Here is a 26,356-nt window from a genome sequence, read left to right on the forward strand (position 1 = left end):
CTGCATCGGGCTCCCTGCTCAGCGGGAAGCCTGCTTCTCCCTCTTCCACTACCCCTGCTTGTGTTCTCTCTCTCGCTGTCTCTGTCAAATAAATAAATAAAATCTTAAAAAAATAAAATAAAATAGGAAGGCCAGGACCAAAAGAGACAATATAAATAGCTGTCCTTCAAGAAGAGGGAGGATTAACTGTCTTTCATTGTAACCCTTGTACACTATTTGGCTTTTTAGGAACATGGATTATTCTGATAAAAATCTGCAAAAACAGCTACATCCTTCCTCATTAGCAGACAAGTAATTTTTTCCTTTTTGCCAGGTTATCCCAAATATATTTTGTCCTGGGGAACTCTTACTCCTACATGCCAACATGTAGGAGTCAAAAAAATTAGACACTTAAAGAAAAAATATTAAAAGAAAAAAGGTTGAAAAACACTGCCTCACTTCATTGTAGAGAAAAACATTAACCGGGAAAAACCCCTGCAAAATAAAATAGCTCCTCTAGAAAACCATTTCTATTCAGGATTTCCCAATTCTTAACCTAGCCATGCTCAACATCACCATCAATGCAAACTGAACACTCTCTGTAAGACAGAGAAAACCTTATCTCCCCAGATCCAAAACAGATGAGATGCACAAGAAGGTAGAAACACGGTACAAAAGCTTTGTAACAGAACAAAACATTCTCCCCAGAGAATTCATGACATAAGTTAGAAGAATATCATACCAGAAAAGGGGAATTCTGTGTCAAAGAAGATTTCTCTGCCGTCTTTAAACTCCGCTGCTGAGCAATGAAACGAATAAGATGGTTTGTTTCAGGGGAGCCCCGAGCGCCGATTGTAGAGCGTCTTCTGGATTTTTTAAGGTAGGATGAGGCCTTTCCTGTAACAAAAACTCTTTTAAATTGGAACAAAGCAAGGCAATCATTGGTAATCATGTACTGAATTCCCTGTAATATACCAGCCTAAGAGAGAACACATAAACACCTATTACAGAAATCTAAATAGAGTATTATAGGCGAAATTACTCACACATGGTCAGTCGGATAGGGATCTTTGTCTATTGATTTATTCCATGATTCTGAAAGTGTCTGGCATATAGAAAGCACTGATCAGAGTGAGTTATGGAATGAACACGTGAACACATTTTAATAGTTCCCATTTTTGTTTCATATTTCTTGCACACAGGGATGGGTAATAGCTTGCTTTGGACTAAGAACTTCTCTTCTTTCTGAATTAGTCCTCTTATCCCCAAGAACTGAAAGGAAAGCTCTCCACTTAGGCACATGTACTCCCAGGTTCTCAATTGTTCAAGATCATTTTTTTCTCTGAGATACCAATCCACCTTCCACACACTATGTTGCATATGCTGAAGAGGACAAAATAAATCTAGTTTTTTCTTTAAAGATTTATGAATAATGTTCTTGAGAAGGGAACACAGAATGGCACACCACTGTGGTCTTGTCTACATCATGCATTATCTAGTCTAGTGCCCTCTGGCTTTCCAGCCTTCCCTCACTCTCCATTTCTAAATGCTGTTCTCCAATCTAATCCCAGTTCCATGTTTATTTCCTCTCTTAGCTAAATCTGACTTCACAGGTGAATTTCATTTCTACTCCTTGAAGATTAGCCCAAGTCAATTTTGTTTGTGATTCTGAAAGAGGCATACCCCAATCTTTCTTAATTGCTCTTCAACTTTCTCTTATTTTTACCATATGTGAGCATAAAATTTATTACTACTTAGAGTAAACATATCCCATATCTCATGAGTCAGGTCAAAAAGTGATTCACATATGTCTTCTTTTCCAGTTTGGGCACAGAGCACACTGTTGAATGTTATCATGCTGGGTGCCCTAGGAACCTGATAGTCTGCTATGCTAGATGCATGGTATTTACAGAAATGTCCCTAATCGAACGTTTGCAGAGTCAAAGTAATGAGATAAAGCAGATGAACAAAACTGAGTTAAAGTTATTTTTAAACTTTAAAAGCACTGCAATAGAAGGACAACTTCTTTTACCTGAAGAGTTCTTTACAAAGCTTTCAGGTGTAATTCCCAATTGCTCTACTGTTACTGTGTTAAAATCCAAAGGTGACTTGAAAGTATCTGGTGTGCAACCACTAGGAGTCCCTTCAGGTGCATGCTTCTGAGGACTTACAAGCCTCCCGTTTCCCGAAATGAAAGAGGTATTTTCTGAAATAGACAACATATTGTGAGGGCTAAACATCATTATGAAAACAAATACCTAAACCTTACATTTCACAAGGAGGCAACAGATCACTACATACCAGTATCACGAATACCAGGCTCCTTGGTTTCAAGAGGCTCGCTGTCTTTTGAGTTGGTATCCATCTAAAAAAAAAAAAAAAAAAAAAAAAGGAAGAAGAAAAAAACCCCTCATTTCCAAGTTAACGATTAGATCAAGATTCTCATTCAAGACTGAATTCTAATACAACCTATACAGGCATGAAAACAGATGTCGAGCGTATCTGAGAGCTTTTTAAAAAAGAGAGAAATGGAGGAAACTGCTGTTGAGGATGAAACAAAGCAGACCTCACACTAGAAGCCATGGCTTTTCAACCTGGGCGAACATCTGAATCATCTGGGTACCCTGTTATAGACACAGCTTTGCGGATTCCCAAAAATTCTAATTAAGTAGGTCTGGCTGGGCTCCAAGAAATCTGCATTTTAGAAAGCACGCGGGCGGCCCGGCTCAGGCAGCAGGAGGACCACTATATCCGTGGAGCAGGGTAAGTAAGAACACGCTTCTGAGAAGCACGCCCCAGAAGCAGCTCTGCTGGACCAGGGTCCTTGCCCTACCTCTCACTCCCGCAGCTTGGCTCTCCTCCCACTGGGTTTATTCGGAACGCTCCACCGCGGGGGAGTGTCGTGCAGTGCAGACTGTTCGCTCGATAAGGCAACAGTCGGCCGCCAAGTCGCCCGCCGGGAGCTGCCTCGTCCGGCCCGAGGAACTCCAACCCCGCCGCCCGCGATCCCTACCCTCGCCTCCGCCCGGCCGCTGCCTGCCGCCCGCCGCCAGATTCAAATCGCCGGCCCCGCCTCCTCGCTACCGGCGTTACTCCACGAATCTCTACGCCGCCGCTGTCCACACGTGTCCACGCGCACCCCGAATTCTCCCGGGCCTCTACCTCGTCGTCCCAGGACCAGGAGTGGTTTGGTGAGCTCGAGAGAAGCCACCACTAGCTGCGGGTGACGCGCCGACCAGAGAGACCTGCTGAGGCTAACCTGTATCCGGGGGGACTACTTTCCGTGAGAGTCTCGCGGAGGAACCCTTCGGTTATCACCTTAGCTCCGCCCCCGTCTTTCAATTGGATGCTGCAAACTTCGAAAAGAATCATTGGACCAATCCTGGCAAGAACGACGGGAGGACTCTTGCCCAATCATCCAGTCCAGACAGCAGCCGTTTCGTCCGTGGTTTGAGCGAGTGGGAGGGGGAGCTGACTTGTATAGGTCCCTGCTAGAGCTCCACCTCTTTCCTTCCAAACCCTCCTCCCTATGCAGATGAGCTCTACCTGGTGTTGGGTTTGCGCCTGCTCAGTAACGCCTAGAGCCGCCGTTCGGCTCCAGGTTGTGCTGATTGGCTGATAACCCTTCCCGTCTGCAAGACTGCAACCTCTCTTCCCTCCCTCCACCTGGGCTGGGTTAGTATGAGCCCACCCAACGCAGGGCGAGGATTGGCTGAGCGCTGTCCGGCGCTGCCAGTTGATTGGTGGAGCTTAGAGTCAGTCTGGGAGAGGTGGGGGAAGGGTCCCAGGCTGACTGAGGAGCCCAGGGGCGGGGTGGGAAGGAGGACCCGCCAACCCTGGGGTGTGGGACCGAGAGTGCGTGCGTGTGTGTCTCTAAGAGAAGGAAGGTGGCGAAGGGAGGAGAGTCCGAGTGGGTGGAGGGAGGGGAAGGGCGGGAGAAGAAGAAGGTGGGAGGAGAGCCAGGCGGGAGGGTGGCGACTCCCTCAGGACCCAGTGGGGGCAGCGCGATGAGGCGGGTGACCCTGTTCCTTAACGGCAGCCCCAAGAATGGAAAGGTAAGGGGGTCGGGAGGAGGCGGGCCGCCTGCTGGGGGAGAGGGCAGCGGAGCGCGGAACGGGCTGGCAGGGCGGAGGGCTAAAGTTGGGCAGAGGGGCAGGGAGGTGGGCGTGCGCCGGGGTGGGGGGCGTCCAGGAGGCGAACGTCGGGTCCCCGCGGCCTCCTTCCAGCCCGCGGGATTCCTGACCCGAGCCCGCCCTTCAACTCCCCAGCCGCCCTGGGGCCAGCACAGGTCAGCTTGTGCTTTATCGTTCCCACGTCCAGGTGTGGGTCCTGGAAAACGGAGGACTCGGAGGGCGCCGGGAGGGCCGCTGTCACCTGAGCGCTTGGTGCTGATGTCCCTCTTCCCACCTCCACCCCGAAGACCCCAGCCCTGGCTGTAGAAGGGCGCTTGTTGCCACCTTCGTGCTGAGTAATGGTCTGCTCCAGAAAGTGGTGGTTAACAACTAAGGCAGACACGGAAGGTTGATCAGGTAGAAAGAATGAAACTGTTTATCGGTGGATAAATAAAATATTCTTCTATCGTAGGGTGAATAGAAAATTGAAAATTAGGGACATTTTCTTGATGGTTCCTACCTTTGTCTTTTAGGCGCCCCAAGCCCCGCCGCCGCCAAACTTACGTACTCACTTTATTTCGCCTTGTTTTAGTTCCTTAGAAAGACTGTCACAATAGACTAAAATGGATTGATTTGACGTTACTAGTTGCTGTGTTCGGCCTTTGTTGAGGGTGTGGTACCAAATATTTTTTCCAAGGCTGGAGCAAGCCAAAATGAATCCTGTTCCTTCTCAAGCCGCTTGCCCCACCCATGAAAGTTGTTCGGCTTCTTTGGAAAATTTGACTGCTCAAGGCAGACATTTATGATGTGGCTAAATGACATCTAGAAGTAACGATGCCTTAGAGTTTAAGGTAAAGGTAAATTGACCTCACTGTATTATTTGCCAGGATACAGTACTTCGTTTCCTGCATATTTTGGAAACCGTATGTTTTTAAATAGTGTAATTGTGCCCCGGTATAAAAAATGGCTTTCCAACTACTCTGAAATTTTAAATAAATCTGCTCTAAAAATTTGAACCACGGTCTAGTTTGTTGACTATAATTTTGTGTTATTCTGATTTTAGAGACTTAATACATAAAAACAACTGGCATATATTCAAGTTCTTGAGTTTTCATAAATGTTACTTCAAAATATACTTCACAAGATTTATATTATTTCTGACCATTAACTTTTTCTAAATCTGTGTTGTCTGTTAGCTACTAAGAATCTAAAACTTACTGTTACTGGAAGAAAAAAATAGTATATCCAAACAATTGTAATATTTTCTCAAAAGCAGACCTTTGGTTGACCTTGTTATCCAGCATCTCATTGTTCCTCTCTGAAAGACAAGATGTTTAGACTCAGTCATAAATATTTAACTGTGCTCTAAATCTCCTCTGAAACCACTGAATTTTGTTCTTTCAAAGATCGGTTACATTAGTCTTACCATATGTATTTTTTAAGCTATCTAGTTTTGATTAGATTAGGTTTTGGGGTTTAAAATTTTTGTTTCAAAAATATTTTCTCTGGAGTCTCAAAAGATTGGAAAAAACCCATCTCAAGTAAATGAAGATAAATATATTTATGTTGTGAAGATCATAAAGATCCAAACTGGAGAATACTAGTATGATTCAATATTAAAAAATCATACTCTAATCCTTACTACTCAACTGGAAAACATATTCTATGCCAAAGTTCTGTTTCCTGTCCTTTCCAGCTGATTAAAAAAAAACAAAAAAAACAAAAACTACAATTACTCTTATTTGACAAAAGATCACAGAATAATACATAACAGCTTGCATGTTCATATAAATAATGTGACTAGAGCTAGCCTGGATTGGCGTGATCGTGACATGATGTTCATGAAAAACATGCTGAAACAGAGCACTACTATTACAGAGTTTGATTTTCCATCCAGCGGTTAGGATATCTGTCACTTTCAATCTCTCCTTATTAACCTAGCTTCTGTTTTTGCTTCCTGGTCATAAGTGTCTGTTTTTTCAAATAAGTTTCCCTCCTATAAAGCTTCTTCAGTGGTTTCCAGACCGGGCCAGAAAGCCTGGGCTTGGAGAGGCACAGAGTTACTGCAGGGAACTACATATGCTTACCATGACTTTTCTGTATACTGAATAAACATAAGTGTCACTAGTGCATGCTTTGATGTTGTAGTTGTAGAGAGGGCTGGGCATGCTCTAAAACAGTGCTTTCCAGAGTGAGACAGTACACCACAGAGGGTGTGCAAGAGGACCCAGGGGAGTTTAAGAAGAAATATTATACTTTATATTTTTACTTAGAAATATAAAATCATATTAAAACTTGATTTTTTTGGGGGGGGGGGCGCCTGGGTGGCTCAGTCGTTAAGTGTCTGCCTTCGGCTCAGGTCATGATCCCAGGGTCCTGGGATCGAGCCCCGCATCAGGCTCCCTGCTCAGCCGGGAGTCTGCTTCTCCCTCTCCCACTCCTCCTGCTTGTGTTTCCCTTTCTCACTGTCTCTCTCTCTGTCAAAAAATAAATAAAATCTTAAAAAAAAAAAATTTAAAACTTGATTTTTTTAATCCATAAAGACAAGTACTTTCAATTACTGAATGTGTCAGGTGGTCTCAAGTCTACTGAGAGAAGGGAGTATGTTCACATGTGAAAACTTCTTCACTGGTTGGTTCACTTTGGTATATTGTGATGTACTGAAGCACACAAGTGCGGGTTAAGATTTGCATTATCCAGTTTTAACTAAATTAACCTTCACCAAAATGCCAAGTGGCTTTAAAAGATTCCTTCAAAGAAGCTGCAGATTGAAGAATATTAGTTACGTGAACACAAGTAAGCGATGAGAAAATGGCAGAGCTACCACCTCTCCAAATATAAACTATGAGAATTGGGGGACGAGGGAGCAGGGAAAGGATTTCTGGACCTGAGAAGTCAAAAAGTGCTGAATTTTATTTTATTTTTTTAAAGGTTTACCTATTTATGAGAGAGAGAGCACGCACATGTGCGCAAGTGGGGGGGAGGGGCAGAGGGAGAGAATCTTTCAAGCAGACTTCCCACTGAGCGCAGAGCCTGAATTGGGGCTCAGTCCCATGATCCTGAGATCATGACTTGATACAAAACCGAGAGTTGGACGCTCAATTGACTAAGCCACCCAGGCACCCCAAAAAGTGCCGAATTTTAAAGAAGATTATTTGAAGTCCTATTTAATAACTGCTATTAACAATAAGCCACTCCCTAAGAGTATATTGTTCTTTGAAACATTAGCCAATGATGAGATGAGGTCATCCTAATTAGCAAGATGTTTAAAAATATTTTCCAACATATGAAGACAATTTGAGATGTTTTTCTTTTCCTTTCTTGTTCCTTTTCAGTGTTTAAAATCAATTTTATATTTGGCAGGATTTCCCTAAATTTAATGGTAAATATTTAGGGGATTTTTACTGGCCAGCTCCATATTCTAAGTCGATAAAGGTTTTTGGGAGATCATATTCTTTTCTGACTGTGGCGTAAACTTTATAAATAAGTAAATAAATATACAAATGTTTGAGCACATGCCCAAAAATGTTTTACTGATGGGGTACATAGTCAAAACATTTGAAGGCCATAATTCTAAAAAATTGGGATCTTCAAATTTTATCTTTTTTAGTTGCTCCAAAAGAATCAGTTGTATCCTCTCATCCTTTCTCCATATGCCTTGGAATTCCCATTTTTCTCTTTTTGATATTCTCTGTAAATAGCATTAAGGAATTTGAAATGAGGACTCAGACATCTGAATGTAGTGAGTGATTTCTGAGAAACCTGATGTCAGTTCAAAATTTCTGTACCTCTTGAACAGAAGTTGCTTTAACTAAAGAATATTCAGGAATAGGCTGTGCAAGTCATAGACCTTTTGTATACGTTATTTATTCAGCCAAAACTAACTGATTACCTTCTTTGTACAAGGAACCATGCCAGCTCACTGCAGATATAATGGGACGTGAAATAGATCCTCTGTCCTGATGTTTACACTCTTAGTCCAGGACTTAATTGTTTTCTTCTGGCTTTGATATTAGGTCAGAAATATGTTGTTGGTGTTAAGTATCCAGATTTGAATCTGTTATATTAAGTTGAAGGAAGGTGAAATCTATGTGACCTTTGCTTATTGAAATCTAAACATTAATGAGAACTTTGCTCTTCAACTTTAAACATTTAAGAAATATATTTGATACATATAAAGAGTATTAATATGCATAAAAATTAAGACGAAAATAATATACCAAATATCAGTAAACCTGCCACAGAAGGCAAGAAAAAGTATATTACCAAAACTTAATGTGCTTGTTCACTTTCCTATTCCCTTGCTTATCCATAAAGTGAGCCAATTTCATGAATGCTGTATTTCTCTTTGCCATGTCTCTTTTAATAGTTGAGCCACATATGTATATGTATAACTAAATTATATATTGTTTTGTCATCTTCGGGACATAACCTAAATGGATGTCATATGTAATCTTTTTGGACTTACATTTTTCATTCAATATAATATTTCTAAGATTACATCCATAATGTCCCACATAATTTAGTTATTTTTGCTGCTTTATAATAGTCCATTTTATACGAGTACTATCCCATTTTATCTGTCCTCCTGTCAATGGACATTTGGGTTGTTTATTTCTTTATATTTTGTTATTAAATTGAAAGTGTTGCCGTGAATATTCCTTTGTATGCATCCTGGTACACACATGCAAGCATTTTTCTAGGGCAGTGGATTGCAAACTTTAGCATGCATTGGGATCAGTTGGAGGAATCGAGAAAACACATTGCTGGGCCCCACCCTCAGAGCTTCAGATTCAGTAGATCTGGGATGGGGTTAGGAATTTGAATTTCTAACATATTTCCAAGGTGATCCTAATGCTGCCAATCTAGGGACCACACTTTTTTTTTTTAAGATTTTATTTATTTATTTGAGAGAGAGAGAGAACATGAGCAGGGGGAGGGGCAGAGGAAGAAGCCGGCTCCACTTTCCTATGCCCCTGCTCCAGTGAGATGCGGGGCTCCTTCCCAGACCCAAGACTCAAGGACCGTGACCCAAGCCGATGGCAGCTGCTTAGCCCACTGAGCCACCCGGGCACCCCAAGGGCCCACACTTTTAAGAACCAATGCTCTGGTGAATATAAGTTATCCTAATGGTTGACCCTTGAACAACATGGATTTGAACTGCATGGGCCCACTTATGTGTAGATTTTTTTTCGGTAAATACCTGTAGTACTATATATTTTCTCTAGCGCACTTTATTGTAAAAATAGAGTAACATAACTTACAAAATATGTATTAATTGTCTATATTATTGGTAAGGCTTCTGGTCAATAGTAGGCTATTAGTAAAGTGTTTGGAGAGTCAAAAGTTATATGTGGATTTTTAAATACACAGGGGAGGGGGAGTTGGTGCCCCAAAACCCTGCATTGTTCAAGAGTCAACTGTATTGGATGTGAGGTATATGAATGTTTAATTTTTTCAAATGCCAAATTGTTTTTCAGAGTTATTGCAGTAATTTATATCCCACCAGCAGTGCATAAACCTTCCCACTGATCCAAATCCTCTTCAACACTTGATTTTGTCAGACTTTTTAATATTTAATATTTTAATATTTGCCTTCTTGACCTAGAGTTATGTTATCTTTTTTAGGAACAAAATAATTTAAAAATATGTGGAATTTAAGAAACAAGACAAAAGAATATAGGGGGGAAAAAAGGAGAGGCACAAACCAAGAAAAAAAACTCTTTAACTATAGAGAACAAACTGATGGTTACCAGAGGGGAGGTGGGGGGGGGATGGGTGATCAGGATTAAGGAGTGCACTTGTAATGAACACCAGGTGTTGTATGCAAGTGTTGAATCACCATATTGTACACCTGAAGCTAATATTAAACTGTTAACTGAAATTTAAATTTAAAAAACCCCTAATTTTAAATGTATTAAACTAAAAGTGTAGGTAGAGTAAATTTAGTAATTGTGATTAATAGTTTGGTTGGGTATATCAGCCTGCATAAATTGAGTAAGTATTTATTGATAGTGTCTTAGTTAATAGATAATATGGGCATGTAAGAAAAAACGCTTTAAGTACATGTGCGGGTTTTAATTTTTAAATTTGAAGAACACAGGTTACAATTTGAAAATGGTGTTTAAAGGCAAATTAAAACTCACTAAACTGATACGCCCTCGTAGGCACAGTATAACATTTACTTTCCCAGTTGGTAGATGGCTTTCACTTGTCTTAGGGTCTGAAATTTAGAAAGGGTTAAGTTAAATAGTAATGTAATATGGTTCTCATTAACTTAACTAGATGCACTTCTCAATTTACACCATAGAATGCTTCCATTCTAAGTATAGTGCCTTGTTTATTAAAGCAGATAATCCCAGTAACATGGGAACTCCAGGTCCACCCTGGGGAGCATATAGCCATTCTTAGCATGATCATTTTACAAATGCTTGGCCTCTCTGAGGACTAAAATAAGCTTATTATATAACAATTACAGCTCAAATCTATGATATTACAAGATTTCCATTGCTGCTTTCTCCCCAACAAAGTTGTTACATAAAGAAAGGTACATGAGCCAGTCTATTACAGACTTTCTTACCAACTTAAAATGTTTTCCAAGCCTATCACATTTTTATGTTGGTATATATCTATTTTTAAATCAGATATTCTGATTGGTTTATATGAAAGACAGATTTTGAATATTATGTTTGCAATATAATTCTATCTTATTTGTTAGTATGCTCAAGAGAGTAAAGCTAAAGTGATCTAGTTAAACAAATGCCAAAAATGCCCTCCAAATGAAAAACAAGTGTGGTAGCGCAACTTAAGGGCAATTTTTCAAATCTACAGAACTGTAAGATTTCTTGCAATAATTTCACTACTATTTTCTCTAATTGATGGCCTTTTGATTATCTTATTTAAAGGAAAGTGTCCATTGCGTAACATAGATACATTAAATTTTCATCCGTTTTATGATATGGCTGGTTGAGGGAGAGAAGTGAAAAGAAATGCTGGGGGAGAAAGTTGGTGTTCTGGCAAGGAGGGGATAATGTCAGGCTAACCAAAGCCGTGTAAAAATATATAAGAAGCAAAGGTCAATTAGAAAATTCTTATGTAATAGGAACTATGACAAGAATGCTGATGTTGGAAAGGATTTTCTTACCCTCCCCGGACAGTTTCCGGGCTGTAAAAGTCGATTTGCATTTGCTTTGGTCAGTGTCTTGTGTTTCTATGCTTTTGATTCTTTTGTTTTCTCTCCACACCCTCTCTCTTAGCACAAGTGGGTTTGCTGCACCTAATGCCTTATATTTTTTTCTCTTCCTTTTCTCCCGGGAACATGTATCTGCAGTAACAGAATTCCAGGCTCTATTACAGAGGTGAAAAAATGATAGGAAATAAAGGAGACACATTTTATTCAAGTTTCAGTTATTTATGGCATGTCTCCTCTGTCAAGACACTGTGCCAAGTGCTTTCCATTATTTTTTTTTTTACCATGGCAAGATACACATAACACAAAAGTTAGCATTTTAGCCATTTATAAGCATACAATTCATTGGCATTAGGTACATTCACAGTGTAACATTACCACTACTTCCAAAATTTATCATACCAAATAGAAACTACCCATAAGCAATGACTTTCCTATTCACCCTCCACCCTGGTAATCTTTATTCTACTTTCTGCCTAAGTATGTCATGTAAGTGGGATCACATAATATTTGCCCTTTTATGTGTCCGGCTTATTTTACTTAGCATATGGCTTCAAGATTTATCTATGTTGTAGCATGTATCAGAATTTCATTCCTTTTAATAGCTGAATAATACTCCATTGTGTGTATATACCACATTTTGTTTATCCATTCATCCGTTTAAGGACACTTGGATTGTGTATGACTTTTAATCCACCTACTTCCCTTTAAATTGTGCTTGCCTACAACCCTTCCCTAGAATTTCCCAGCTTGCAATACTTATCTGTCCTTTCATCCTTATGATCCAAGAGAAAACAGTTGGGGATCTGAGTACTCTGCCATGAAGACTGCACATTCCCATATTAACAAGCAATTCCCTCCATACCCTGCTATTCGTTACATTTATCTAACTAAAAATTCAGGGTCTACTAAACTCCAGTCACTGGTAACCAAAGGATCAGCCTTGTTTCTTATTTCATATGGCACTTTGATCCAGTATCCCGTGGGAAGTTGATTGGCTGTTCGTTCTTCATGTTCAGCCCCTCATCTATGTTTTATTCGTAATTTTCAGAAATCCTAACCGATAACAGTACAACTATACAACTCAGCCACTGGGAACCCATAGTTAAAATTATACTGGAGCAAAAAAAAAAAAAAAAACTACATGTAGAGATTCTCAGCCCCCTACCTAAGCGTTTGCATTGCTTATGCACATATCAGACTTGTGCCTGATGTAAAGCAGGAGAGAGCAATTCACTGTATCCCAGCTGTTGGCTGTATTTAGAATGTTAGCTAAAATCTGGCTTTTATAATTATAAGTGGTTGCTGAAGAATTAAATAAATGAAGTGGGAAGTTGTTACCTTTCACGTGGTGGTTGATGTAGTAAATGTTATCATAAACAGTAAATCATTCCTATTTTTAAAATAAACCATTCCTATAACAAAGGAATAACAAAAGCAACATTATAAGGACTTAATAGGTCTCAGGCACTTTGCTAAGCTCATGCCATGCATTAACTCATTTCATCCTCATGACCTGATATAGGTGTGACTTTTATTCATTTCTTGTTAAAACAACAGAAGCATAAAGAGGTTAATTTGGCTCATGTCGACAGCTAGAAAATGTCATAACCTACATTCAGGTGTGGGTCTGTCTTCAGAACTAGAGCGTTATTTAACATACATAAGATTGTAAATTATTTTCACGCAGAAATGATTTCTTACACTCTAGTTTTGGATTTCAGCAGTATTAGATGTAAGAACCTCTCAGAATCTCCTTTTATTTGATAGTCTGATTTTTAGTCCTGTTTATAGTATGGTGGTTTATAATTTGTAAGTAATGAAATTCATTATATAAGTTATCCAAATTAATCTGGTGTGTTCACAGGTGGTCGCTGTATATGGAACTTTATCTGATTTGCTTTCTGTGGCCAGCAGTAAACTCGGCATAAAAGCCACCAGTGTGTATAATGGGAAAGGTGGACTGATCGATGATATTGCTCTGATCAGGTAACCTTCACCTTCTTATAAGCTGTCTACAGTGTTCCCTCAGCATCTTGGTGCTGTGCTGTTTCCCTTAAGCAGTAGTTTAATTACTGGTAAGAATACAGAATTTTGGCAAATGATTGCCTAAAATTTGCTCTTTAGAATTTAAGTAATTTGGACTTCTACTATAAGGTAGAAAATCCTCAGTACATTCCAATATTCTGATAGTCTTTCTGCATATTTCATACGTGGCTATAAGGAATTTTTTTGTTATTAGAGATGGATCTAATAAGACATGCAATTTGGGGGGGTGTCAGAATTTATTTTCGTATTAACAAAATTGATGTATATACATTAACTCATGACTTGATTGCCTCTGAACATGTGTTTTTGTAAGATAAATTTAAAATGTTGATTCTTCTCTACTTGTTATAAAAATAGCCCTCACAGAGAAGCAGGCCAATTCGCTAAATGACTAATTTACACAAAGCCAGTTCACCAAAAATCAGTTTGTCGAATGACCAATTTGCCGAGTGTTTTCCAGGTGTTAATTTCACCACATCTTTTTATTTTTTTTTAAGATTTTTTATTTATTCATTTGAGAGAGAGACAGAGCACACAAGCTGGGGGAGAGGCAGAGGGAGAGGGAGAAGCAGGCTCCCCTCTGAGTCAGCCGGGAGCCTAATGTGGGGCTTGATCCCGGGACCTGGAGATCATGACCTGAGCCAAAGACAGATGCCTAACCATCTGAGCCACCCAGGCGCCCTTTACCACATCTTTTCTACCTCTTTTCCCACCGCTTATAATTTGGGTTTGGCTAATATCATGGCATGTTTCAAAATTCAGATGCCTAGAACGTCTGACTCTGAGGACAGGCATTTTTTTAATGTTAGAAATTTGATTGATCTCTTTTAATTTAAATGCTACTGCTTATTGTTCAATTCATTTCCTAAGAATGCTTTGAATTTTATGAATGAACCTTACAAAGACCTATTTTGGTAAAAACTTGCTAAATAAGGTAGAGCTTTAAGTAGGGTTAACTCACCAGTGATCCTCCACAATAGTGACTTTCTGTTTGTTGGGTTTTGATTTTGTTTTTTAAATATCCCAGGCAGATTTATCTCTTTAAAACAAGTGTTAGTTCACCTCATTCCATTCTCATAGGCTCATAGAATTTTGGAGCAAGAGGCTTAAGAAAGAAGATGGGAGGGGAACGCTAAGAACGGACTTTGCCCATTGCCTTGTACTGGCTCTGCCCAAGTCACCTCATTTAATTGGCGAGGCATGAGGTCTTTTAAACTGACAGTGTGAAGATAATGATGTGCTAAATTACAATAGCTAATACAGAACTACAGTAGCTAATACAAAACTACAAAACTAATATAAAGTTTAGTTTTTGTTTCAACTCAGGTCAGAATGACCTTTCAATGTAATACACTGCTTTTGAAGGTAATCGCTTCTAATCTCTTCATTTTATAAATGAGGAAACTAAACATTTGAGAAGTTCAATATCTTACCTGGGTCACACAGTTTAGTAGTTGATTTTTGTTAATGAGAAGAAAACAAATGTTCATACTGTCTTAAAAATTAATTGGCATAGTGAGCAAGTAGAAAAGATTGTAGACTTAAAAGATGTAGCTTTAAAATCCAAATCAGTTAGAATTTCTTAGTTTTTCAGCATCTGTCTCCCAGCTTATTTCCGTTTCGATAGATAATTGAGTCTCATTCTTGGGTGATTTGCATCAAGCTAAATTTCTCCTTAACCCAGATGCTGCCTCTAAGAAATATTCAATGCATTCCTGTGATGCCTTACAGGAAATAAAAATTTCTACAACATAGAAGGTCAGAAATGAAGCCTTCTGAACTAGAAAATATCTACCTGATTAAGAATTTGTGGCTCACAGTGTAAACTCTGACCATTTATTTGCACTAATGGTGAGATATGTTGAGGCAGGGGAGGAGAATATACACTGATAATCTAGAGTTTTGGATTACGTGCAATCATTTTACCTTTGGGTGTGTGGTGGGTGTTAGTAAGTTTGTATAGCAGAGTTCTACTTGAAAATTATATTCTTCCTAGATGTAACATAAAAATGTATTTTCATTTCCAAAGCACAGAGCAGCTGATGATTTAGAAGAAAACCCCAATAATTTATTGAGGGTTACAGAATTAAAGTAAAAAAAGAATTGCCGTGGCTTTAATCATATCCCTTGAGCATGAGCGTGTGTTCTTCAGTTGATAAGAAAGCTGAATTCACATAATTAGCATTTTGTTTTGTTTTTGCCATTTTAAAAGTTCTTCCATGTGCAGGACCTTATTTCAATTTAAATCCAAAGACCGCTAAGTCAAGAAGTTAAGCAAAGCACTGGAAACTTAAGTCAACTTCTTGCAATATAGATTGATAGCAAAACCTGCCTTCTACATAATTCTAAGGTATAGGTCCTCTAGTCAACTGATAATTAATGTGATTTCTGGATTTTGATGGTGGCTTTTAAATTTTGATTTCCCCAGGGATGATGATGTTTTGTTTGTGTGTGAAGGAGAACCATTTATTGGTAAGTGACTTCCTTACAAGCCAATTTTGTCTGCCAAAATGAAAAAGATGGCAAATATTTTACATGCACTTACTAAGCTTAATACTGAAAAGGATCTCATGGCAGCATTCTGATCTTCATACCTTCTTTGATTCTAAATCGGATGTGTGTGTATCGAAGTAAAGTTTTAATTTGAATTATATTATCATATTTTAGTATGGATACCTCATCTTTTACATGCCTTTAAAATGCTCTGGAAGTACACAGATTCATCAAAGATGACCTGATAAGGTCATTTCGATTGTGGAAACTACAACTTTTGTTATGATACGTTCTCCTTGATAGTAATTGTCACAATTCCTGTGTGTTAGGTTACAGATTTTAGAGTGTACTGCTTGCACAAGTTAGCGTTTGACAATCATTCACAGTGGTCAGATCAAATCAGTCAAAATGACTTGGTATCAACCACACACAAGGACACGTACGCTACCTTTTGATTTGGAAGAAAGCTTATACAGTTGTGCATCTCAAGAGAGAGAGCCTAAGGCTTAGATAACATCACTGTTCTTTAATGAGTATTTGATATATTTAGCTCCATACAATCTGACCCTGAATATTTAGTAATTTTTGTAAGCCATCACAGTAATTGTATTTGGTGAGTGGAGGGAGTTCTCAGGATCATCACACAAGCAGTTGCCAACTTAGAAGTAAGTACATTCTCTTCTCTGTCTCTACCTTAAAATGATGAGCACAAATTTTTCCACATCTTTTATCCATTAGTTTAACAAAGTAGTTAGCAAGCAGCTGTCACTTAATTGGTTCTTTGCACACATACAAACAAAAAGTAATCAAGTAGTGTTTTTGTCTTATCGTTACGAACTCTTGGATTTAAAAATATTTGGTATGTTTTCATGCTCTGCGTTTATTGATGCCCACATTATTTTATGTTTGGCTGGTGGAAACCTCTTCAACTCCTTTTATTACAACCCCATTGGTCTTTTATAGCTTCCTTACTATCTGGAGTAACAAGGTATTCATCTTATACTTCTGTCGCAGACCCAGATCAATACATTTTCCAAGGAGCCTTAATTTCTTTTAGTAGGAAATGTCATTTCAGAACACAGTCTGGGTGCCAGATAGGCTCATTGCTGCTGGGTTCATTATTTTTACTAGGCTTTTTGGTGGACAGAGTTGGAAATACATAACTAGCTAGAGATGAAATTTATGTGTAATATATATTATATGATATGAAGGTTTATATGATATATGACATTATACAGAGGTAAAATATCTCCTGGGTTCACACTCCTACTTTGGTTTATATCAGGATTGTAAGATTTTTATTTAACTTTTTCTGTCTTACACCTATGTCTCCTTTCTTCCATATCAATAATTCTGGTTTTCAGGGACATAGGGAATAATAGAATTATGTCCTAAGTACTCATTTCATCCCACACAAAACACACATAAGAGTGTCAGTAACAATTCCAATACTTTACGAATATGACTGCTAAAGGCAGTTAAACATTTTTTTGCATATGCTCATTCCTTTCTATCCTTACTTAAAAAATAATTGTATCGTTTCTACATTATCAGCTTACATAGCCATTATATACTATACTATCTCTTAAAACTGTCACTTAGCTTTACTCTTTCAAATGTATTTAATGCTCACCCCCAATCCTTACGTTGATGCTTCCAGTGGTTGTCTGAAACTTGTTCTATAGTAGATTCTTTACAAAGAACTTCTGAGAACAATGTTCTCTGATATCTCACATGTTAATAACAGTTTGTGGCCTCTATACTTGAAAATCAATTTGACTGGATATAAAGTCATATGTCAAAACTGAACAAATTGAAAACTTTCATGTATGGTTTATTGTGTATCAGTTATTCCTCAATTAAGCTGTTAAAAAAAAAATCCTTAGTTCACATTTTCTTTCTTTAAGTATCTTAAATATGTTGTACTCAATCTTATTCTGGCATAAAATGTTCGTATCCAAAAAATCTGATCATTCATAATGATTATTTTTCCTAGGTCACTCAAAGGATTATTCTCTTTCTTTAAAAAATGGTAATTTTAGGAGGCTCTTTCTGAGTGTTCTGAGCTGATTCTCTCTGTCTGATATGTGGTGAACCCTGTTGATATATACTTTCAAATCTTCTTTTAATTTCGGCAAAGATTTCTTGAACTTTAAATTATGCATTTATTTTGTCCCCTTGCTTTAATTTTCTCCTTTCAGTACTCCTATTGTTTGTATGTTGGATCTTCTACACCTGTCTTTTATATTGGAAATCTTCCTTGAAATCCTTTTCATCTCTTCCTTCATTTCTTACTGATTTTTAAAGGTTTCCTCTTTTTCATCTTTTCTTTCCTTTAAGGTGTTACCTGTTTATTCTCTCCTGGTTCTTCTAGTTTAATCTTCATTTCTGAATTGGGTTTTCATTGTAGTTCTAATTCTCTCCTGAGTTCTCTCACCTCATTTGTGAATTTTGTAATTCTGGGTTATGTTGTTCTTTTCATATTTTGTATTTACTTCTTTTAGCATGTTTGGAATATTTGATTATAGTTTTTATCTATTTTGTGGGCATTTCTTTCTGGCACATTTTCATTGTCTATAGGGATGTAATTCTTTTTTTTAATGTTTGTATGGGATCTTCTGTTGCCCATTTAGAGTGGAAAATTGGTTTCTTTAACTTGAGAAGGGAGAGCTGACTTAGGAAAGGTTTTCTAATTTCATGGCTCTGAAGTTCCCTTTTCTGTTGTTTGTGTGAAGTATTAAAAAATATGGAAGTCCCCTTCTCATATATTCTGGTTGTGTTAGACCTTTTTAACTTTTATCTGAACTCCTTTCTCTTTTGTCTCTGTTGTCTCTGTTCTGTCCAACTTGGATTCTTTTTCCAACATCTTGTCCTTAGTGTATTGGGCTTTGTCCTAGAAGGGAGTTTTGGCTGGTGGGTTTTGAGGTTCATTTCCAGCCTCCTCAAATCTTACTGCAAACTACTTGCATCATCCACCCATGGATTGGACATAGCCCTTCCACTTTCAGTCTGCTATTCTCAAATAGACTTGCTGAGCTTTGAAGTGAGTATGGATGACTTTGGAATTCTTAGGTTCATCACATACCCTGTTGTTTCTGTCAGCTTCTTCCTTCAAAGATGCTGATACCATGGTGCTCTTGTATCTGTGGGAATACCTTACCAGATTTGTCTTAAATGCTATCAATGGGTCTCTAGTAGCGCTGGTATGCTTTTATGTGTGTTTTTAGTGTCAAAAATGAAGCTTATTGCCATCTTCCCCATTAATCAAATCTTAACTTTTTTTTATTATTTTCTACATGTCATTTCTAGATCCTCAGACAGATTCTAAACTACCTGAAGGATTGTCAGGATCTCACACAGACTGGCTAACCTTAAATGTTGGAGGGCGGTACTTTACAACTACACGGTAGGTGCATGTGAATGTGTGCACAGGTGTGTGTTAGAGGACACTATGCAGTATTTGTTCTTTCCTTCAGTTTTGCTCATTTCCTTAGAAGAGACTCCAGTACTATGTGATCTTAAACCATTTTTTTCGTAAGTTTTTTTTAAAGCGTAGAAAAATGATTCACAAGTTCTTCCAAAGAAAGCACGAAAGGTATGAACATGTTTTTTAGGTATCAAGTATTTTAGGGTTTTAGAACAGGTTTTTTAGATGTCAGATAATAAACATGCAACACAAGTAAAAATTAACAATACTGAAATTTGTAGCAACTACAACTGCTTATGTTAAAGGGATAAGAACAATGTAAATTTAGGTCAAGAATATTGTGATATAATAGCTTGCCAGAAGGATAGATTAGTGTTTAAGTTAAAGGAACCTAAAACAATATTTGAATCAAAGGAAATGCCAGAATAGAAGGGATTTTGACAAATGGCAACTTATTGCACGTTTTTGTTTCCCAGCGTCACTCCTACCAGGTTATAGCATGCATCTTTTTGAGAGAGCAGCTGGGATCGAGTATACTCTTGACTTAAATATGTTTGTTTATAAAGACAAATGGAGAAATCAATTTTTTTCCCTGAATTCTTAGGAGCACTTTAGTGAATAAAGAACCCGACAGTATGCTGGCCCACATGTTTAAGGACAAAGGTGAGTGCAACACATTGTTTTCGCATTTTGTGTGATCTGTTTGTAGCTGTATTGACTTATCTCTTGTCCTTCTGTACTTTTTAATGATATCAATAATTTTTACACGAGTAAAAACTTATTAGTATGTTACACAATTTTTAAATTTCTAACTTTGGGTTTTGTTTGTGGGGGCGGTTCTCTTCACTATAATGGTGATACAGGTGTCTGGGGAAATAAGCAAGATCATAGAGGAGCTTTCTTAATTGACCGAAGTCCTGAGTACTTTGAACCCATTTTGAACTACTTGCGTCATGGACAGCTCATTGTAAATGATGGCATTAATTTATTGGGTGAGTTTTTAATATGATTCCTCATATTTTTGTAATGTTAGGATTTTTTTATTTTGTTTTCACTTGCTTAGTAACATAGTATATTTTCATAAAGGGAAAATATATCTTTTCCACATTTTTTTTTAAAAAAGATTTTATTTATTTATTTGATAGAGAGAGACCGCGAGAAAGGGAACACAAGCAGGGGCAGTGGGAGAGGGAGAAGCAGGCTTCCCGCTGAGCAGGGAGCCCAACACAGGGCTCGATCCCAGGACTCTGGGATCACGACCTGAGCCGAAGGCAGACGCTTAATGACTGAGCCACCCAGGCGCCCCTATCTTTTCCACTTTTAAAACTAAATTTTTATATATATATGAATATATATAGGTATAGAAATAGTTGTAGGCACAGATAGATAGCCTTTGTGTATATGGGTGTATGTCTAACCCTTAAATTCTGATTTTAGATTCTAAATAGAGTTAGATTTTTTCACGAGGGACTTTAAGGGATTTTGTTGTTTTTTTAATTGAATTGTGACTGTGACTTGACTTCAAGTTATGGACCTTCCCATCATGTTGAGACATAGAGTCATCAAAAGGGGAAATTATATTTCAGAATCATAAGACTGGATTAGAATCTCAATTCTACAACTTACTAGAAAATTAACTTGGGGAAAGTCTCTCTGAGTCTCCTTTGAAAACTGAGTATTAAAAATATACTCGTCCCTGACTACATCACAGGATTTTCACATCATGGAGATGATGTCAGCCAGAGCCCTTATAAAGCAGTAGATGCATATTCAATGCTCATGGGCCTCTAGGTAACTAAATTTGGTCTGACTTGATGAGTGGTGGGGGGTGTGTGGTGATCTTGAGTGCACATTCCTACTCAGCTTCCACAGATTGTTGCCATGTGGGTGTGTGGGCATAGGGTATCAGAGCCTTGATTTTTAAAGAAAAGCTGGAAATCTAAAATTTTATGTGAAATCTTCTGATTTTGAAAATACTACATGCCAAACACATTATAGTCAGCCTGGGCTGGTGGTGGGGCAAAGGGGCTAACTTATAATCCCTGGAGTATAATAGACAACACTCAGTAACTTTTATTGTTGCTGTATTAAAGTCTGTATTGCCTTTAAAGCTTACCCATTGCAAAAAATGACCTTATTTGACCTTTTGTCTAACTTCATACCTATTCATTACAAATTCTTGTTGCTTTCTTATTTTTTACCTACCAACTGTTGCTTAAAACCCTGTATAACCTATTTTTATTTTACTCATTCTTCAGAAATTATCATTAGAAAAATGATAAGCAGTGGTCCTCTCTTGTACAATCCTTTGCTTTTCAGCAGCTAGATTACTTTTGCTTACACTCTGGCGGCCGCTCTTTTCTTCTGAGGACATTTAAACTTCACCGTAGGCATCCTATGGGCTCTTTGATGCTTTCTAGTTTAATTTTTCTCTGTATCACGGATAGCCTTTCATATCCTCCCTGCCTAGGAAATAACATCAGAAATACATATCCATGCTCTCCCAGACTTCAGCACTACAGGCTCTTTGCCAAGCAATGCTTGCTCCTTTTTCAGGTTTCTCGGCCATTGCTTTATTTATTCAGTTGTTCAGCAAGCAGAGCTCTGTACTGGATTCATTTTATAAAGCATTACTACTTCTAATTAGTACAAAATCTATCCAAACTCTTTATTAATATCTATAGGTGGCCCCAAGTAATTATATGCTTTACAATAATCTACAGACTTTTTTACCTCCCCTCTATTTACTTACATGACCTTATTTCTTATTCTTCCTTATTTGTGCTTTCATCAGTGAATGTATTTTTTGCTTGCTTTCATTATTTTTCTGCCATTAATGACCTTCACTTTTTCCAATGAATCATGTCTTCCTTTTCTGCTTTGATTTGTCTTCAAAACCTTTTTCTGATTTTTTTTTTTCAAGATTTTATTTATTTGAGAGAGAGAGCGTACAAGCAGGGGGAGGGACAGAGGGAGGGAGAGAAGCAGACTCCCTGCTGAGCAGGGAGCCCAACGTGGGGCTCGATCCCAGGACCCTGAGATCATGACCTGAGCCGAAGGCAGACACTTAACCGACTGAGCCACCCAGGCACCCTTCTTTTTTCTGCTTTAAGTCATCTTTCCGTACCTTGTAGGCAAATTTCACTTCAATCCAATTGTTCTCTAACTTGAAAACTTTTCTAGCATTTCAGTGTTTATTTCCTTGAAGTTCACATAAATTTTCTGAACCCCAGTTTGATACAGTAAAAAGAGAATGGTCTTAAATGTCAGAAAACATGCAATTTAATAATGATCAAGGTGATCATTTATTGAGGACCTACCAAGTGCCAGGCATTATACCAAATAATATATATGCATATCTCTTTTAATACTTATGTCAACTTTGTGAAGAAAGTGATAATACTCCCATTTCACAAATGTAAACAGGAACTTTAATTAAGAGAAAGAATAAGTAGCTTCTCTAAGACAAAAAAGGAAGTGAGTGGCAGAACTGAGATTCAAATCTAATTTCTACTGTGCTGGCAGAAAAATATGCTAAATATTACTTCGGTTTCTCAACTGTCTCCCATAGGTGTCTTTTGTATTTCTAAGGCTTTTCCGGAAGTTTTTAAGGTTTGGTTCTGAACCTAGAAGTAAAAAAAAAAAAAAAAAGTCGTTACTCTATTCCTTGGGGGGTTTCTGACTGACTCAGAAGATCTTGGCACACTGAGAGTGAAGCCCACTAGAAACCCCTTTGTATGGTGGGCGTCTACCAGGGACAGATAGGAAATATGGCTGCCCCTTCAAGAGGAATCCAGAGATGAGGCCCCTCTGGCGTGGGCTGGAAAGTGTTGTGCCAGAGCAGCTGCCTGAGCAGCGTGCTGTTCATCAGATGACCTTTGTTTTGTAGCTGGAATATTAGAGGTGAATTGGGCTTTCCCTGAGAAGGTCATAATCTTCCCAGATAACTGCTGAGCTTCCCATATCTACCTCTAGTTACCCTTATTAGCTTGAACTATTCGAAGAAAGAGATTATGTCTCTTACTTTCTTTGTAATTTCTGAGTCCTTAGGAATTTTTTTTAACAAGTTAAAAAACTCAGCTAACTAAATGACTGAGGTCTTCATTTGAAGGAAAATGGATTCCCAGTTTCTTCCCCAATACCCTGATGAAGATGTTTAACAGATGTAAGAAAATACAGTATACACACTAAGTCATCTGGAGAAGGTGCAGATTTTTTTTTTTTACCAAGAAAAGCAAATGATACATAAAATCCCTTTTATCATTTAGAAATCGTTTTTTTTTTTTTTAATTAATTTCCTTAAGAGAGGTTTCTGAGTCATTCTGTTGACTTATTTGGAAACTAGTTTACTTTTATTCATTTCTATAATTTTCTGATGCAGTAAGTAAGAGATAATTGTGACAAACCCATTCAGATCTGCTCCATTGAAGTCAATGAAATGTTAAGATGAGGTGAACTAGTCATTTAATATTAGATTCATAATCAAATTTATTTCAATTATTTTAGGAACTTGTGCAATTAGGAGTTTTTGCTTATGGCCTATTTAAAGTGATTGTCAGAAAATTTTGAAATATAGAAGGCTTTCATTCTAATTCATTAGTTCTCTATATTTTTCTTTTGCTGAATGTAAACTATTTAGAAAAACTTTGTGTTACAAATATTTAAAAATATTCTGTATACATGTTCTATACGAGTTATTTTTCTTCTATATTGATTGCCTGCTTGTTGAATTTCACTTGTATTGTGAGGATTTAACAAAGAATTTTATAAATATTAAAATGAATAGTTTTCCATAAAAGTCACATCGTTTTTATTATGATAGGTGTGTTAGAAGAAGCCAGATTTTTTGGTATTGACTCATTGATTGAACACCTGGAAGTGGCAATAAAGGTAAAGCTCTTTTTACATTAGCCAGTATTACAATAATTGTAGCTGTCTCCGAAAGTGCTCCACTAATTTTTTAATATCTTTTTCAAGAATTCTCAACCACCAGAGGATCATTCGCCAATATCTCGAAAGGAATTTGTCCGATTTCTGCTAGCCACGCCAACCAAATCAGAATTGCGTTGCCAGGTAATTAAAGCAGACTTTTACAGGAGTTATTTGTGTTAGCGAAGCTGTGAGTAAAGCTTTACGTTCTTCTACAATTTTTTTTTTGCCTTACATTCCTTTTTCATGCAAGATAGAATTTAATTATGGCTGGTAGCATTGCAAAAAAAAGAGATGTAATGGCCTTTTTTATTATCTAATATGCTTCATGTGGCAGTTTTTGAGTAGTTCATCAGAATTGCAGCAATTAAAATAAAAAGTCAATTGTTTGTACATTTGTTATGTATGGCCAGTCACTGGCAGATACTTTTACGTATTATGACATTAAAGATTTTAAAAACCTCAGTACTCACTTTTCAATAAAACTACCTTGAATTATTGAATACTTATAAAATATAGAAAAATATACAAATAATACCTATCAGTAGGTACATGGCCAACAGAGATCGCTCTTCAGAAATTTCTGCACATAAATGAAGTATAGCCAGGCTGGATTCTAATATTATGTTTAGAGGTTCTTTTACTAAGAACCCATTAAGGATGCTGGTTTTATATCTGAGTTTTATCTGATCCTGTCTTCTAATAAACTCCAACTGACTGACCTGCCAATTGCTTCTAAGAAGCTTGGGGGTTAGCTAGTCATTAACTGTAATATAACAGATGGTTTGAATTTTGTGACAATTTGTCTTTTTTTAATTTTAGGGTTTAAACTTCAGTGGTGCTGATCTTTCTCGTTTGGACCTTCGATACATTAACTTCAAAATGGCCAATTTAAGCCGCTGCAATCTTGCACATGCTAATCTCTGCTGTGCAAATCTTGAACGAGCTGATCTTTCTGGATCAGTGCTTGACGTAAGAATCCTTTCTTTGTTATAAGAGAGAATTAAATGTTTAGTCTATTGAACAGTCTCAACAAGCAGAAATGATCTCTCTCTCTCATGAGAGCTTTTACTTGAAAACAGATAATTTATTAAGTTGATAAAACCCAAGGCTTTGAAAGTGAAATGTGTTGGTTTTGCAACTTTGATATCCTTCAATAAACGAAGACCTGAAAGATTTAGCAACTAATAAGAAATTAAATCTTGAAATTAGATCCTCATCTCTTCAATATAGTGTACTTTAGAAGGACTTCTATTTTCAGTGAATTAGGAGGGTAAAGCCGAAAAGGACCTTTGAGATCTTCTATTCAGCCTCATTTCTGGAGTGGGGAAATGTTATTGCTCTAGAGGTATTTGGCGGAGATACTGTGAAATAAACATGATGTGTGTCAGTCTGTGCAAGTTAGCATCTCCATGGCTCTCCTCCTCTCTATGTATATATACTTATGTGTGTGTGTGTTTACATGTATGTATGTATGTGTGTGTGTGTGTGTGTATATATATATACACACACTTGACCCTTGCACAACACTGGGGCTAGGGGCACTGACCTCTGTGCAGTCGAAAATCCACACATAACTTTTGACTCCCCCAAAACGTAACTACTAATAGTCTGCTGTTGACCAGAAGCCTTACCAATAACATAAACAGTCAGTTAGCATATATTTTGTATGTCATATGTATTATATACTGTACTCTTACAATAAGATAAGATAGAGAAAAGAAAATGTTATTAAGAAAATCATAAGGGGGGCACCTGGGTGGCTCAGTCAGTTAAGCGTCTGCCTTCAGCTCAGGTCATGATCCCAGGGTCCTGGGATCGAGCCCTGCATCGGGCTCCCTGCTCAGCGGGAAGCCTGCTTCTCCCTTTTCCACTCCCCCTGCTTGTGTTCCCTCTCTCACTGTGTCTCTCTCTGTCAAATAAATAAATAAAAATCTTTTAAAAAGAAAAAAAAAAGAAAATCATAAGGAAGAGAAAATACATTTATAGTAATGTATTATATTGATTTTTAAAAACCCACATATAGGGGACCTGGGTGGCTCAGTTGGTTAAGCATCCAGGTCTTGATCTCAGAATCATGAATTCAAGCCCCATGTTAGGCTCCACGCTGGGTGTGGTGCCTACTTAAAAAAAGAATTGGGGCACCTTGGTGGCTGACGGTTAAGGGTTTGCCTTCGG

General features: G+C 37.9%; 2 protein-coding genes across 10 annotated transcripts in view; one reads left to right on the plus strand and one right to left on the minus strand.

Moving 5' to 3' along the window:
* The window catches only part of CDCA2 (cell division cycle associated 2), a 92,735-nt gene extending 89,217 nt beyond the window's left edge, over positions 1-3,518 (minus strand). For 2 of the 8 annotated variants that reach the window (XR_010409658.1, XM_064585361.1), the window contains exons 1-4: positions 3,298-3,518; positions 2,281-2,344; positions 2,012-2,185; positions 722-876 (exon numbers count right to left, since the gene is read on the minus strand). Coding sequence is in view for 6 of the 8 variants with exons in the window: in XM_064585361.1 (XP_064441431.1) it covers positions 722-876; positions 2,012-2,185; positions 2,281-2,344; positions 3,298-3,351 (447 nt within the window). In the remaining 2 variants the exon portion in view is untranslated. The other 6 variants (XM_064585360.1, XM_064585363.1, XM_064585364.1 and 3 more) reach the window with 6 other exon arrangements.
* A 362-nt stretch (positions 3,519-3,880) lies between these two features.
* Positions 3,881-26,356, plus strand: part of KCTD9 (potassium channel tetramerization domain containing 9) — a 38,062-nt gene continuing 15,586 nt past the window's right edge. The window contains exons 1-9 of one of the 2 annotated variants that reach the window (XM_045880041.3): positions 3,881-4,034; positions 13,148-13,269; positions 15,758-15,801; positions 19,132-19,228; positions 19,854-19,912; positions 20,113-20,241; positions 24,072-24,139; positions 24,227-24,322; positions 25,001-25,150. In XM_045880041.3, coding sequence (XP_045735997.1) covers positions 3,987-4,034; positions 13,148-13,269; positions 15,758-15,801; positions 19,132-19,228; positions 19,854-19,912; positions 20,113-20,241; positions 24,072-24,139; positions 24,227-24,322; positions 25,001-25,150 — 813 coding nt within the window. In that variant the 5' untranslated portion in view covers positions 3,881-3,986. The remainder of the gene's footprint in view (positions 4,035-13,147; positions 13,270-15,757; positions 15,802-19,131; positions 19,229-19,853; positions 19,913-20,112; positions 20,242-24,071; positions 24,140-24,226; positions 24,323-25,000; positions 25,151-26,356) is intronic. The other variant, XM_064585367.1, reaches the window with a different exon arrangement.

The sequence above is a fragment of the Mirounga angustirostris genome, unplaced genomic scaffold, assembly GCF_029215605.1.
Source record: "Mirounga angustirostris isolate CCGP_5_RB_7025 unplaced genomic scaffold, mMirAng1.0.hap1 SCAF_2, whole genome shotgun sequence".
NCBI classification, from domain to species: domain Eukaryota; kingdom Metazoa; phylum Chordata; class Mammalia; order Carnivora; family Phocidae; genus Mirounga; species Mirounga angustirostris.